At 37.8% G+C, this 12,632-nt stretch overlaps 1 protein-coding gene across 5 annotated transcripts in view; it reads right to left on the bottom strand.

Annotated features, from left to right (window-relative positions):
• The window catches only part of RAD50 (RAD50 double strand break repair protein), a 244,454-nt gene that overhangs the window by 76,303 nt on the left and 155,519 nt on the right, over nucleotides 1-12,632 (bottom strand). For 4 of the 5 annotated variants that reach the window (XM_036846296.1, XM_036846297.1, XM_036846299.1 and 1 more), the window contains 3 exons: nucleotides 4,811-4,962; nucleotides 2,289-2,474; nucleotides 1,726-1,930 (listed from right to left, as the gene is read on the bottom strand). The exons of the other annotated variant lie outside the window; for it this stretch is intronic. In XM_036846296.1, the coding sequence (XP_036702191.1) occupies nucleotides 1,726-1,930; nucleotides 2,289-2,474; nucleotides 4,811-4,962 (543 nt within the window). The remainder of the gene's footprint in view (nucleotides 1-1,725; nucleotides 1,931-2,288; nucleotides 2,475-4,810; nucleotides 4,963-12,632) is intronic. 5 annotated transcript variants of the gene reach the window in all.

Below are 12,632 nucleotides of genomic sequence, written 5' to 3'. Positions count from 1 at the left end.
ACTGCACCACCAGAGAAGTCCCTATGTTTAACATTTTGAGGAACTGCTGAACTGTTTTCCAAAGTGGCTGCCCCATTTAACATTCCCACCATCATGTATGAAGGTTCCAATTTCTACACATCCTTTTCAATAATTATTACCTATCATTTTGACTTTTAGCCATTCTAGTGGATGTGCAGTAATAGCTCATTGTGATTCTGATTTGCATTTTCCTGATGAATAATGACGTCAAGCATCTTTTCATGTGCTTATTGGACACATACGTATCTTCTCTAGAGAAATATCTATTCAGAGCCTTTGTGCATTTTCAAATTGTGTTACTTTTTTTAATTGGGTTCTTCATATATCCCAGATAAGAAGTTCCTTATCACATATGTGACTTGCAAATATTTTCTCCCATTCTATGGGTTGTCTTTTTGCTTTCTTGATGGTATAGTTTGTAGAACAAAAGTTTTTTCTTTTGATGAAGTCCAATTTATCCATTTTTTCTTTTCTTTTCTCACTTGTGCCACAGTCACCATCTTTTAGCTCTTAAAGAACCTATGTTCTAAACCAGCAGCCCCCAACCTTTTTGGCACCAGGGACCGGTTTTGTGGAAAACAGGTTTTCCACAGACTGGGGCAGGGTTGGGGGAGGGATGGTTCAGGCAGTAACACGAGCAATGGGGAGCAGCAAATGAAGCTTGCTTGCTTGTCCGCCACTCACCTCCTGCTGTGCAGCCTGGTTCCTAAAAGGCCACAGACCGGTACCGGTCTATGGCCCAGGGGTTGGGAACCTCTGTTCTAAACTATATCATTCACATAGCTCTTCACTTTACTTCTCTGTAATCCTAACTGTCTTTTAAAATATATTCCTTATTTCTCCAACTAGACTATAAGATCATTAAAAGCAAGGTCTAAGTCTTCAGCTTCCTTATCCCCAAGAGCACCTAGCACAGAGCTATGCACAAAACAATAAATATTCACTAAAAGATGCATTCATGTCAATGGGCACTGGGACAGAAAACAAAAGTTTTTCCATATTACAATTCCAAGATCTATACCAGCATTTATAGGTGAGTTTTAAAAAACTAAATCAATAATTTATTTTTTTTCTTAAATCTCCCACTATCTGCAACTTCAAAAAGCCATTTTTAAGAATGCTCTCATTTAGACTAGGAATACCTTAAGGGGCAAGGACACTATTGTAGTTCTCCTTGTACCTATAGCCCCAAGCATAGTATACCCTGGCACACAGAAAACACTTAATAAATGCTTGTGAAATGAATAAATGGGATTTCTTTAAGATCTTACTTATAAACCACAGAATTTAGAAAGCTAACTCATTTGCAAATATATCAACACATTATGCACCAATTTCAAATCTTGTGCAATGTCAAGAACATCCTGCAAATTATAAAAATTCCCTAGAAAGACCTGTCAATTAAAAAAAAAAAGTCTCCTTAAGAATACAGAACTGTAAGGTTGAGTCATTACACTGATATTTAAAAATTAGTGATCTACATTACTAATTTAATGATGCTACAAATTTGTTTACCCTCAAATCCAAGCTCTTTGGGCAACTTAAACACAGATGTAAGGCATTAACCATAACATTATATAGTCTCTGATAATTTTTTCAAGAAATATACACACCATTCAAATGCACAGAAAAATAATGCTTTTAGGGTGAGAGATACCATGGTAAACGGTGACCTTCTCCTCAGCATACAAGAAACTAAATTACCTTCAATGGATCAAGTTCATTCTCATAGGATTTGACAATTTCCTTTGATGATGTTAACTGGGCTTCCTTACTAGTAATCTGATCGCGAATCTCACAAGCTTTTTCCTTATTTTGCTTCAGATATTTTAGTTCTGTTTGACATTCTTTTACTTTCTGACCTTGTGTCTGACGTACCTGCCGAAGTGTTTCCAAGGCTTTAATGTACCTTTGAAGATATTAAATAAAAATCAAATTTCTGGCTAAGCAAATTATAGTATATTCAAACAATGGACTATAAGGCAGTTATTAAGATTACATTTACAAAGAGTTTTTAATAACTTAGAAAATGCTTATGACATAATAGTAAGTACAAATGTTACATATATACTGTCAACCAGGTAAATGAAGATGCAAAGAAAGAAAACTGAAAGGAAATAAGCTGACTGGTTGCCACTGGATAAGAGGTAATAACTGCTGACTTTCTTGCTTTACAATTTTTTTCTGTTTAAAAAAAAGAAGCATCCAAATTGCAACTCTGGCTCAATAACTTAATGGACTACAAAATCTAATTAAAGGTTACAAACCTTGTTGCGGAAAAAATCTCATCAAATTTTTGCTTCAAAGCCTTTCCTTCACTTAAAGGCCAATTAGACTCTTCTTGGTGACAGAAAATGACATTATTTAGCACAGATTTGGAAACACCAAGAGAACTTATCATCTCTCGGTCAATTTCTGCACACTTGGAGCTGAGACTGACCTTTTCGCCATGCCTATAGAAAATGAAAATCAAGAACTTATGTAAAATATTCTGTTACTTAATCAATCTTTCATGCTGTACTTGCAAAAAAAACAACAAAAAAAAGGCCCCTCATCCACTCCCTGTGGATAGCTTTCTCATATTAAAAAGTATAACTCTTAAATGACTCAGTAGTTCCCTAATGAAAATGTAAAACGGTGATAGGGAAAAGGTGCCAGAATTTTTTTTTTTACATAGTTGGACTTTTAATATAATAATCTAAAACATTTATAGACAATACATAGAGGAAAATAAACTATCTTCTATCCCCAGAACTTGAAAATAAGAGACTTAAAAGAATAAAACAAAACATGATGATACATAACAGACAGGCAAAGGTACTTAAAAACATCTAAAGACTGTATAGTTTATTTTTTATTTATTTATTTATTTTTAAAGTCACCAATTTATTCTGTAAGGTCAGTAAAACCTCATTGCTGAAAAATAGGTATATATTTAAATAGGAGGAAAAGAAATATCAATTAAACTTACCACAATGATTCAGAACAAAATCTTAGGAAAGCAGCAATACATTTGGACTTTACTCATGAAATAAATTTTTGATAGTATAAAAAATGAGTTGTATATACATGAAATGTACATTACTAAAACTTTAAAAATATTTGCCTTATATGTAATATTTTATTGTTTTTATTTTATGGTAAATAAGTTCTCAAAGTGTAAATTATATTGATTTAGAAGAAAGATAATTTTTGCCAATTATTTTTGTATTGTTTTGTTTTTGACTGTACAGCTTAGATAAGGGATTGTTCAGTAAAAGACACACAGTAAAAGGAGTGTAAAGGCAAACCTTAGTGATGCCCATCCAAGCAAATCCAAGGAAGATTCTTAATCAACAGACCTAAGTTCTACGGTCACAGTGACAAAGCAATCAAATAGACAGAATTGCCTCAGGGTCTTTTAAATAAGTTCCCTACTTCATTATACCCAGGGCCAGAAGCATCCCTGCCCTTGGATTCCAAGAGATCTCTCAGCATCTTTCATCAGAAGGATAAATCGACCATTTTCTTTCATATCTTCTGTCCAGTATCTGTTAACAACTAGATTAGGTGAGTGGACGCAGTGTCTGTCTATACTGTCATTTTATATGTATTCTGAAAATATTACACTGAATGTACTAAGAATGTTTTGTAGGGGGATGGAATGGACAAAGATAGACCAGGAGATTAAGACATTAGACCAGGGAAAGATGATGGTAGCCTGAACAAGAATGGTTCTCACAGAGATGGAGAGAAACAGACTGAAGAGCCAGTTAGGCAAAATCCATAGGACTTGGTAATGAACTGAATATAGATGGCAAGGAAGCTGTCAAGACAGACTTAGCTCCGTGTCACTGGACGGATGGGGGTGTCATTCACAGAGATAAGGAGGTCTATTTTGTATAGCAATAGCATTATCCTAATTAATACAGACGTTATTTGTGACCTTAGTTGGAGCTGTTTCAGTACAAGAATGGGGCTAGAGTAGGAGTCAGGAGGATGTCAAGAAATGGAGACAGTGAGTATCAACAACTCTTTTGAAAAAATTGTCTGTGAAGGGGAAGATGGAGACAGACCGTAACTGGAGTGAAATGAAATCTGAGGTGTGGGAGAGACCTGAGTATGTTTAAAAGCCAGTGAAAAGAATCCACTTGACAAGCCAGTAGCTAGTACAGTGTATCTAGCACATGACAGGTGTGACACATTACTGATTAAATAAAGAAATTATTTAATTAGTTTAACAAATGAATAAATGAAAGGAAGGGATAAGATGATAAGTAATTTGCTCAGCAAGGATAAAGCCATGAATTCAGGGCAGCCTACCTAATTCCAATATCCATACCCATTACAATATGATACCTGCCCTTAACAGAATGACAACAGTTGAAAGGGACCTGTCTGCTTATCTCATCCTTCCCTATACACATGATTACTAGCACTTTTCATTCATTCAATCTATATTTGAGTGATTATGCACCTTCAATTCAGCAACTGTCCATAAATTACTCAAAGGAGTGGAGCATTATCACTAAATCTTTAATGGGATCATTCTGTTTAACTGATAAATAGTATCAAATAAATAATTAAATGTTGATAGTGGACAAAGCTGCGCAGGTATAGAGTCAAGGTGGATCTCTATACTTTCTGCTCAGTTGTGCTAAGAAACTAAAACAGCTCTAAAGATAAAGTCTGTTAAAAAATTAATAAGTTCCCCTAAAATAAACTTAAAGTAGTAGTAAAAAAACCATAGTTTTATAGACCTAAAGACAAAAAAATGAACAGATAATTCAAATATATAATAAACACCTACTTTGTTCTAGTAATGACTCCTTCCAGGGTTTTAAATTCTGTCTTTTTGCTTTTCTGAGTACAAACCATAGATCTCTGCACAGCTACAAGTTCTCCATTGACATCACGAAACTGCAGACGAATCTGTGCTCTAACATCTGTTTCTTGAGCAACCTTTGAAGGTAAAGAGAGAAAAATTATGCTACCTTAATAAGTATCAGAACATTAGTTCTGAAAGAAAATATATAAGCAATCTTACTCATCAAAAATGAAAAAAAAAGAAAAACATCCAAAATAAATGAGATTACATATCATTCAAAATACAGAAGGACACTGAATAGCCAAAGCAATCTCGAGAAAGAAAAACAGAGCTGGAGGAATCAGGCTCCCTGACTTCAGACTACGCTATAAAGCTACAGAAATCAAAGCAGTATGGTACTGGCACGAAGACAGACTTACAGATCAACAGAACAAGATAGAAAGACCAAAAATAAACCCACACACCTATGGTCAATTAATCTACGAAAAAGGAGGCAAGAATATACAGTGGAAAAAAGAAAGTCTCTTTAATAAGTGGTGCTGTGAAAACTGGTGAGCCACATCTAAAAGAATGAGATTAGAACATTCTCTAACACCATACACAAAAATAAACTCAAAATGGATCAAAGACCTAAATGTAAGACTGAATACTATAAAACTCTTAGAGAAAAACATAAGCAGAACACTCTTTGACATAAATCACAGCAATACCTTTTTGCATCCACCTCCTAGAGTAATGGAAATAAAAACAAAAATAAACAAATGGGACCTAATAAAACTTCAAGCTTTTGCACAGCAAAGGAAACCATAAACAAAGGAAAAGACAACCCACAGAATTGGAGAAAATATGTGCAAATGATGTGACTGACAAGGGATTAATCTCCAAAATATACAAACAGCTCAACAGCTCAATATCAACAAACAATCCAATCAAAAAATGGGCAGAAAATCTAACTAGACACTTCTCCAAAGAAGACACACAGAGGAGTGATCAAGATGGTGGAGTAGTAGGACATGAAGCTCCCCTTCTCCCATAAATACATCAAAAATACATCTACATGTGGAATGATTCTCACAGAATATCTACTGTAAGCTGGCAGAAGACCTCAGACTGTTGAAACGGAAAGAAAATCTCCAGTAAGCGGGTAGGAAAAAAGAAGAAAATAGCGAGAAAGCAATTGGGATGGGACCTGCACCCCTGGGAGGGAGCTGTGAAAGAGGAAAGGTTCCTGTACCCTGGGAACTCCCTCACCAGTGGGGAGATTGGCTAGGACAGAAGGGGAATTTCTGAGCCTCATAAGTGAATGCAGCACTGGGTTTGTGGCAGCCAGAGCAGAGGGAGAACTACACAGATGGTCAGTGCTGCCACCCTGCACTCCCTAGCCTGAGACACTCTTCCACCAGTGCGGGCAGGGGCTGGGTGCTGGAACTCTGGCTTCGGAGATCAGAACCAGAGAGAGGACTAGGTTTGGCCATGTGGAAACAGCCTGCAGGGGGACTGGAATCCAGTGTGAGCGCAACTGAGGGTGTACTCAGAGGAAGCCTGGGCCGCCTTAGAGGCCAGTCACCATTGTTTTGGGGCTGCATGAGAGGAGGAGCAGGACCCGGATTGTAGCCTTTTTCCCTGTGTGTGTGGTCTCAGAGGGCAGGACACTGCCTGCACAGGCTCCAGGAGTGGTCTCCTGGCCCCCGCTACCTCCCTCCCAGAACTCAGGAGTGGTCGCAATCCACTGCCACTACCTGTTCAGATGCCAGGAGTGGTCGCAAGCCCCCACTGCCTCCATCCCAGACCCCAGGAGGGGTCGTGAGCCTCGTTGCCTCCCTCCCGGACCCCAGGAGTGGTCCTGAGGCCCTGCCGCTGCCTGCCTGGACTCCAGGAGTGGTCACAAGCCACCTTGATTCCCATTATATGCTCTTAGGGTGCTCCTGAGCCGCCACCACAAACCTGAGGACCAGGCACGAGCTGCCACATCTGCACACCCGCTATCAAGAAAATAACCAGCACACGCTGAGAAAGAGGCGATAGGAATCCATACTAAAAAGAGCCCTTGCACCAAATATATTAAACTCACACAAGCTACAGAGAAACACCCTTATGTTATAAATAGCCCTCCACAACCACAGTATATAATTGTTTCTCCTAAAACTCACAAAGTAAAAGAAATATAAATAAAATGAAAGAGCACAGCAACCACTCCCAAAGACCAAGAGAATTCCCCTGAAAGAACAAACAATGAAACACACCTCTTCTAATAGACACCAGTTTCAAAAAGGAGATAATGAAAATACTGAAGGAATTAAAAAAGGTTATTGATGGAAAATGTAGAATACTGTAAAAAGGAACAAGAAGCTATAAAGAAGAACCAAGAAAAATTAGAAAACTCATTTGCAGAGACGAAAGCTGAGCTAAAAGCAATGAAAAGCAGAATGAACAATGCAGAAGAATAAATAAGTGACCTGGAAGATAGAATAACAGAAACCACCCAATCAGGACAGCAGACAGAAAGCCAGATCAAAAAAAAAAAAAAAAAGAAAGCAACATAAGAGACCTATGGGATAATATAAAGCATTCCAATCTACACATAATAGGGATCCCAGAAGGAGAAAGAGAAAAGTGGATCAAAAATGTATTTGAAGATGGGATTCCCTGGTGGCGCAGTGGTTGAGAGTCTGCCTGCCAATGCAGGGGACACGGGTTCGAGCCCTGGTCTGGGAAGATCCCACATGCCGCGGAGCAGCTAGGCCCGTGAGCCACAATTACGGAGCCTACGCATCTGGAGCCTGTGCTCCGCAACAAGAGAGGCCACGATAATGAGAGGCCCGCGCACCGCGATGAAGAGTGGCCCCCACTTGCCGCAACTAGAGAAAGCCCTCGCACAGAAACGAAGACCCAACACAGCAAGGAAGGAAGGGAAGGAAGGGAGGGAAGGGAGGGAAGGGAGGGAAGGGAGGGAGGGGGGGGGATGGAGGGAGGGAGGGAGGGAAGGGGGGAAGGAAGGAAGGAAGGAAGGAAGGAAGGAAGGAAGGAAGGAAGGAAGGAAGGAAGGAAGGAAAGAAAGAAAGAAAGAAAGAAAGAAAGAAAGAAGAAAAGAAAGAAAGAAAGAATGAATCCTGGTCAAAAAAGGTGATGATTTACTTTTTAAAAAAATGTATTGAAGAAATTATGGCTGAAAACTTCCCAACCTAAAGAAGGAAACAGATATGCAGGTTCAGGAAGCACAGAGGGTTCAATAAAATAAACCCAAACAGACCTACATCAAGACCTATAATAAAAATGCAAAATTTAAAGATAAAGAGAGGATTCTAAAGGCAGCAAAAGAAAAAGAGTTAATTACTCCGCATCTGCACACAATACTTCACAAAGAGTTAAGTGGACTCCATAAGGCTATCAGCAGATTTCTCTACAGAAACACTGCAGGCCGAAAGGGAGTGGCAAGACATATTCAAAGTCCAGAAAGGGAAAAAAAACGTGCAACCTAGGATACTCTACCCAGCAAGATTATCATTTAGAACGAAGGAGGGCTTCCCTGGTGGCACAGTGGTTAAGAATCCGCCTGCCAATGCAGGGGACACGGGTTTGAGCTCCAGTCTGGGAAGATCCCACATGCGGCGGATCAACCAAGCCCGTGCACCACAACTACTGAGCCTGCACTCTAGACCTCAAAAGCCACAACTACTGAAGCCCGCGCGCCTAGAGTCCGTGCTCCACAACAAGAAGCCACAACGAGAAGCCTGTACACTGCAACAAAGAGCAGCCCTCCATCACTGCAACTAGAGCAAGCCCATGAGTAGCAACAAAGACCCAACACAGCCAAAAATAAAAATAAATAAAATAAATAAATTAAAAAATAGAGAGGTAAAGAATTTCTCAGAAAAGCAAAAACTAAAGAATACAGCAATACTAAACCTATCCTAAAGGAAATATTGAAAGGCCTTCTCTAAATAAAAAAGAAGAATCTACAGGAAAGAGAAAATCACAATTGGAAAGTAAATCACTTAAATAAGCCAATACACAGATTAAAAAAAAAATCAAAATATTTCTGTGAAAGTGATGATAACCACAATGAAGAGCAAAAGAATGATCATGAAGATGTAAAAGAGAACATCAAAATTGTAATATGAGGAGAAGAGTAAGAAAATGTAGATTTTTTTTTCCTACTATGGGTTTGAGCTTATATGACTACCAGTCTAAGGGAAATACTGGGTTGGCCAAAAGGTTCATTTGGTTTTTTCCATAAGATGGCTCTAGTGGCACTTAGCTTTCTTTAACTTCATTCAAAACAATTTTGTTAGATTGTATGTGACAGCTGTCATATCAGCGTGCATTTAAAAAAAGACTTCTCAAAATTGGTGAATTTTTGTGTAGCCATTTAATATTGAAGATGGAAGAAAAAAAGCAACACTTCTGGTATACTGTGCTTTATTATTTCAAGAAAGGTAAAAACCCAACCAAAATGCAAAAAGAGATTTGTGCAGCGTATGGAGAAGGTGCTGTGACTGATTGAACGTGTCAAAAGTGGTTTGCGAAGTTTTGTGCTGGAGATTTCTCGCTGGACGATGCTCCACGGTCGGGCAGACCAAGTTGATAGCGATCAAATTAAAAAATTAATTGAGAACAATCAACGTTATACCATGCGGGAGACAGCCGACATACTCAAAATAGCCAAATCAAGCACTGAAAATCATCTGCACCAGCTTGGTTATGTGAATTGCTTTGATGTTTGGGTTCCACGTAAGTTAAGTGAAAAAAACCTTCTTGATTGTATTTCTGCATGTGATTCTCTATGTAAACGTAATGAAAACATTCTGTTTTAAAAACAAATTGTGACGGGCAATGAAAAGTGGATGCTGTACAACAGTGTGGAACAGAAGAGATCTGTGGGGCAAGCGAAATGAACTACCACCAACGACACCAAAGGCCAGTCTTCATCCAAAGAAGGTGATGTTGTGAATATTGTAGGACTGGAAGGGAGTCCTCTATTATGAGCTCCTTCCAGAAAACCAAACAATTAATTCCAACAATTACCGCTCCCAATTAGACCAACTGAAAGCACTCAATGAAAAGCGTCCAGAATTAGTCAACAGAAAATGCATACTCTTCCATCAGGATAACACAAGACCACATGTTTCTTTGATGACCAGGCAAAAACTGTTACAGCTTGGCTGCGAAGTTCTGATTCATCCGCTGTATTCACCAGACATTGCACCTTCAGATTTCCATTTACTTTGGTCTTTACAAAATTCTCTTAATGGAAAAAATTTCAATTCTCTGGAATACTGTAAAAGGCGCCTGGAACAGTTCTTTGCTCAAAAAGATAAAAAGTTTTGGGAAGATGGAATTATGAAGTTGCCTGAAAAATGGCACTAGGTAGTGGAACAAAAGGGTGAATACATTGTTCAATAACCTTCTTGTGAAAATGAAAAATGTGTCTTTTATTTTCACTTAAAAACCGAAGGCACTTTTTGGCCAACCCAATAGATATAGGAAGGGGTTAACATACTTGAAAAATAAGGTAAGCACAAATCAAAAACATACAATAGATTCACAAAAATGAAAAAGAAGAAAACATAAGTATAATACAAAAGAAAACCATCAAACCACAAAAAAAAAAAAACAGAAAGGGACAAAGAGAAATACAAAATCAACAGGAAAACAAGGTTTAAAATGGCAATAAATACATACCTATCAATAATTACTTTAAATGTCAATGGACTAAATGCTCCAATCAAACGACACAGAGTGGCAGACTGGATAAAAAAACAAGAGCCTACAATACACTGCCTATAACAGACCCACCCTATGGCAAAGGACACACACGGATTGAAAGTGAGGGGCTGAAAAAGATATTTCATGCTAACGGAGATGACAAGAAACCAGGGGTCGCAATACTTATATCAGACAAAATAACTTTAAAACAAAAGCCATAAAGAAAGATAAAGAAGGACACTATATAATGATAAAAGGAAGAATACATGAAAAGTATTTTACACTCGTCAACATACATGCACCTAATATAGGAGCATGCAAATACAGAAAATAACTACTACAAGACACAAAGGAAGAAATTGACAGGAATAAAATAATAGTAAGACTTTAACACCCCACTCAAATCAACAGACAGATCTTGCAGGCAGAGAATCAATAAGGCAACAGAAATCCTAAACAATACAGTAAAACAGTTAGACATAACTGATATTTGGACATTACATCCAAAAAAACGCAGAATATACATTCTTTTCAAGCACACATGGAACATTCTCTAGGATTGACCACATACTAGGGCACAAAACAAGCCTCAACAAATTTAAGAGTATAGAAATTATCTCAAGCATCTTTTCTGACCACAAAAGCATGGAACTAGAAATTAACCACAGAAAAAGAAAGAGAAGAAAACAATTACATGGAGACTAAACAACATGCTACTAAAAAACCAATGGGTCAACAATGAAATCAAAGAGGAAATTAAAAAATACATTGAGACAAAAGACAATGAAAACACAACCATACGAAAACTATGGGATGCGGCAAAAGCAGCTCTTAGAGGGAAGTTCATAGCAATACATTCCTTCCTCAAAAAAAACAAGAAAAATCTCAAATAAACAACATTAACCTACCACTTAAAAAAATAAGAAAAAGAAGAACAAACAAAACCTTAAGTTGGCAGAAGGAAGGAAATAATAAAGATCAGAGAGAAAATAAATAAAATAGAGATCTAAAACACAATAGAAAAAAAATCAAGAAAACCAAGAGCTGGTTCTTTGAAAGGATAAATAAGATTGACAAACCTCTGGCCAGGCTCACCAAGAAGAAAAGAGAGAGAACCCAAATAAACAAAGTAAGAAATGAAAAAGGAAACATAACAGCTGATACCACAGAAATTCAAAAAACCATAGGGAGTACTATGAACAATTATATGCCAACAAATTCAACAACCTAGAAGAAATGGACAAGTTTCTAGAAACATACAGTCCACCAAAATTGAATCCAGAAGAAACAGATCATTTGAACAGACCGATCACTAGAAGTGAAATAGAATGTGTAATTAAAAAACTCCCTACAAACAAAAGTCCAGGACCAGATGGCTTCACAAGAGAATTCCACCAAACATACAAAGAACTTATACTGATCCTTCTTTAACTCTTCCAAAAAATGGAAGAGAAGGGAACACTCCCGAAGACATTCTATGAAGTGACCATCACCCTGATACCAAAACCAAAGACAACACCAAAAAAGAAAATTACAGGCCAATATCTTTGGTGAATAGAGATACAAAAATTCTCAACAAAATATTAGCAAACCAAATCCAACAACACATAAAAAGATCATACACCACGATCAAGTAGGATATATCCCAAGTTCCCAAGGTTGGTTCAACATACACAAATCAATCAATGTGATACATCACATAAACAAAAGAAAAGACAAAAAACACGTTATCTCAATAGATGCAGAAAAGCATTTGACAAAATTCAAACAACGATTCATGACAAAAAGTCTTACCAAAGTGGGTACACAGGGAACATAATAAAAACTATTTATGACAAACCCACAGCCAATATAATACTCAATGGTGAAAAGCTGAAAGCCTTCATGCTAAAATCTGGAACAAGACAAGGATGCCCAGATGACTTCCCTGGTGGTCCAGTGGCTAAGACTCTGCACTCCCTATGTAGGGGGCCCAGGTTCAATCCCTGGTCAGGGAACAAGATCCCACATGCCACAACTAAGAGTTCGCATGCTGCAACTAAAGATCCTGCATGCAGCAACAAAGATCCCGAGTGCCACAACTAAGACCCGGCACAGC

The sequence above is a fragment of the Balaenoptera musculus genome, chromosome 3 (genome assembly GCF_009873245.2).
Source record: "Balaenoptera musculus isolate JJ_BM4_2016_0621 chromosome 3, mBalMus1.pri.v3, whole genome shotgun sequence".
In the NCBI taxonomy this organism is placed as follows: domain Eukaryota; kingdom Metazoa; phylum Chordata; class Mammalia; order Artiodactyla; family Balaenopteridae; genus Balaenoptera; species Balaenoptera musculus.
Note: the sequence above shows the minus strand (reverse complement) of the source record. Positions and strands in the feature narration are given on the sequence as shown.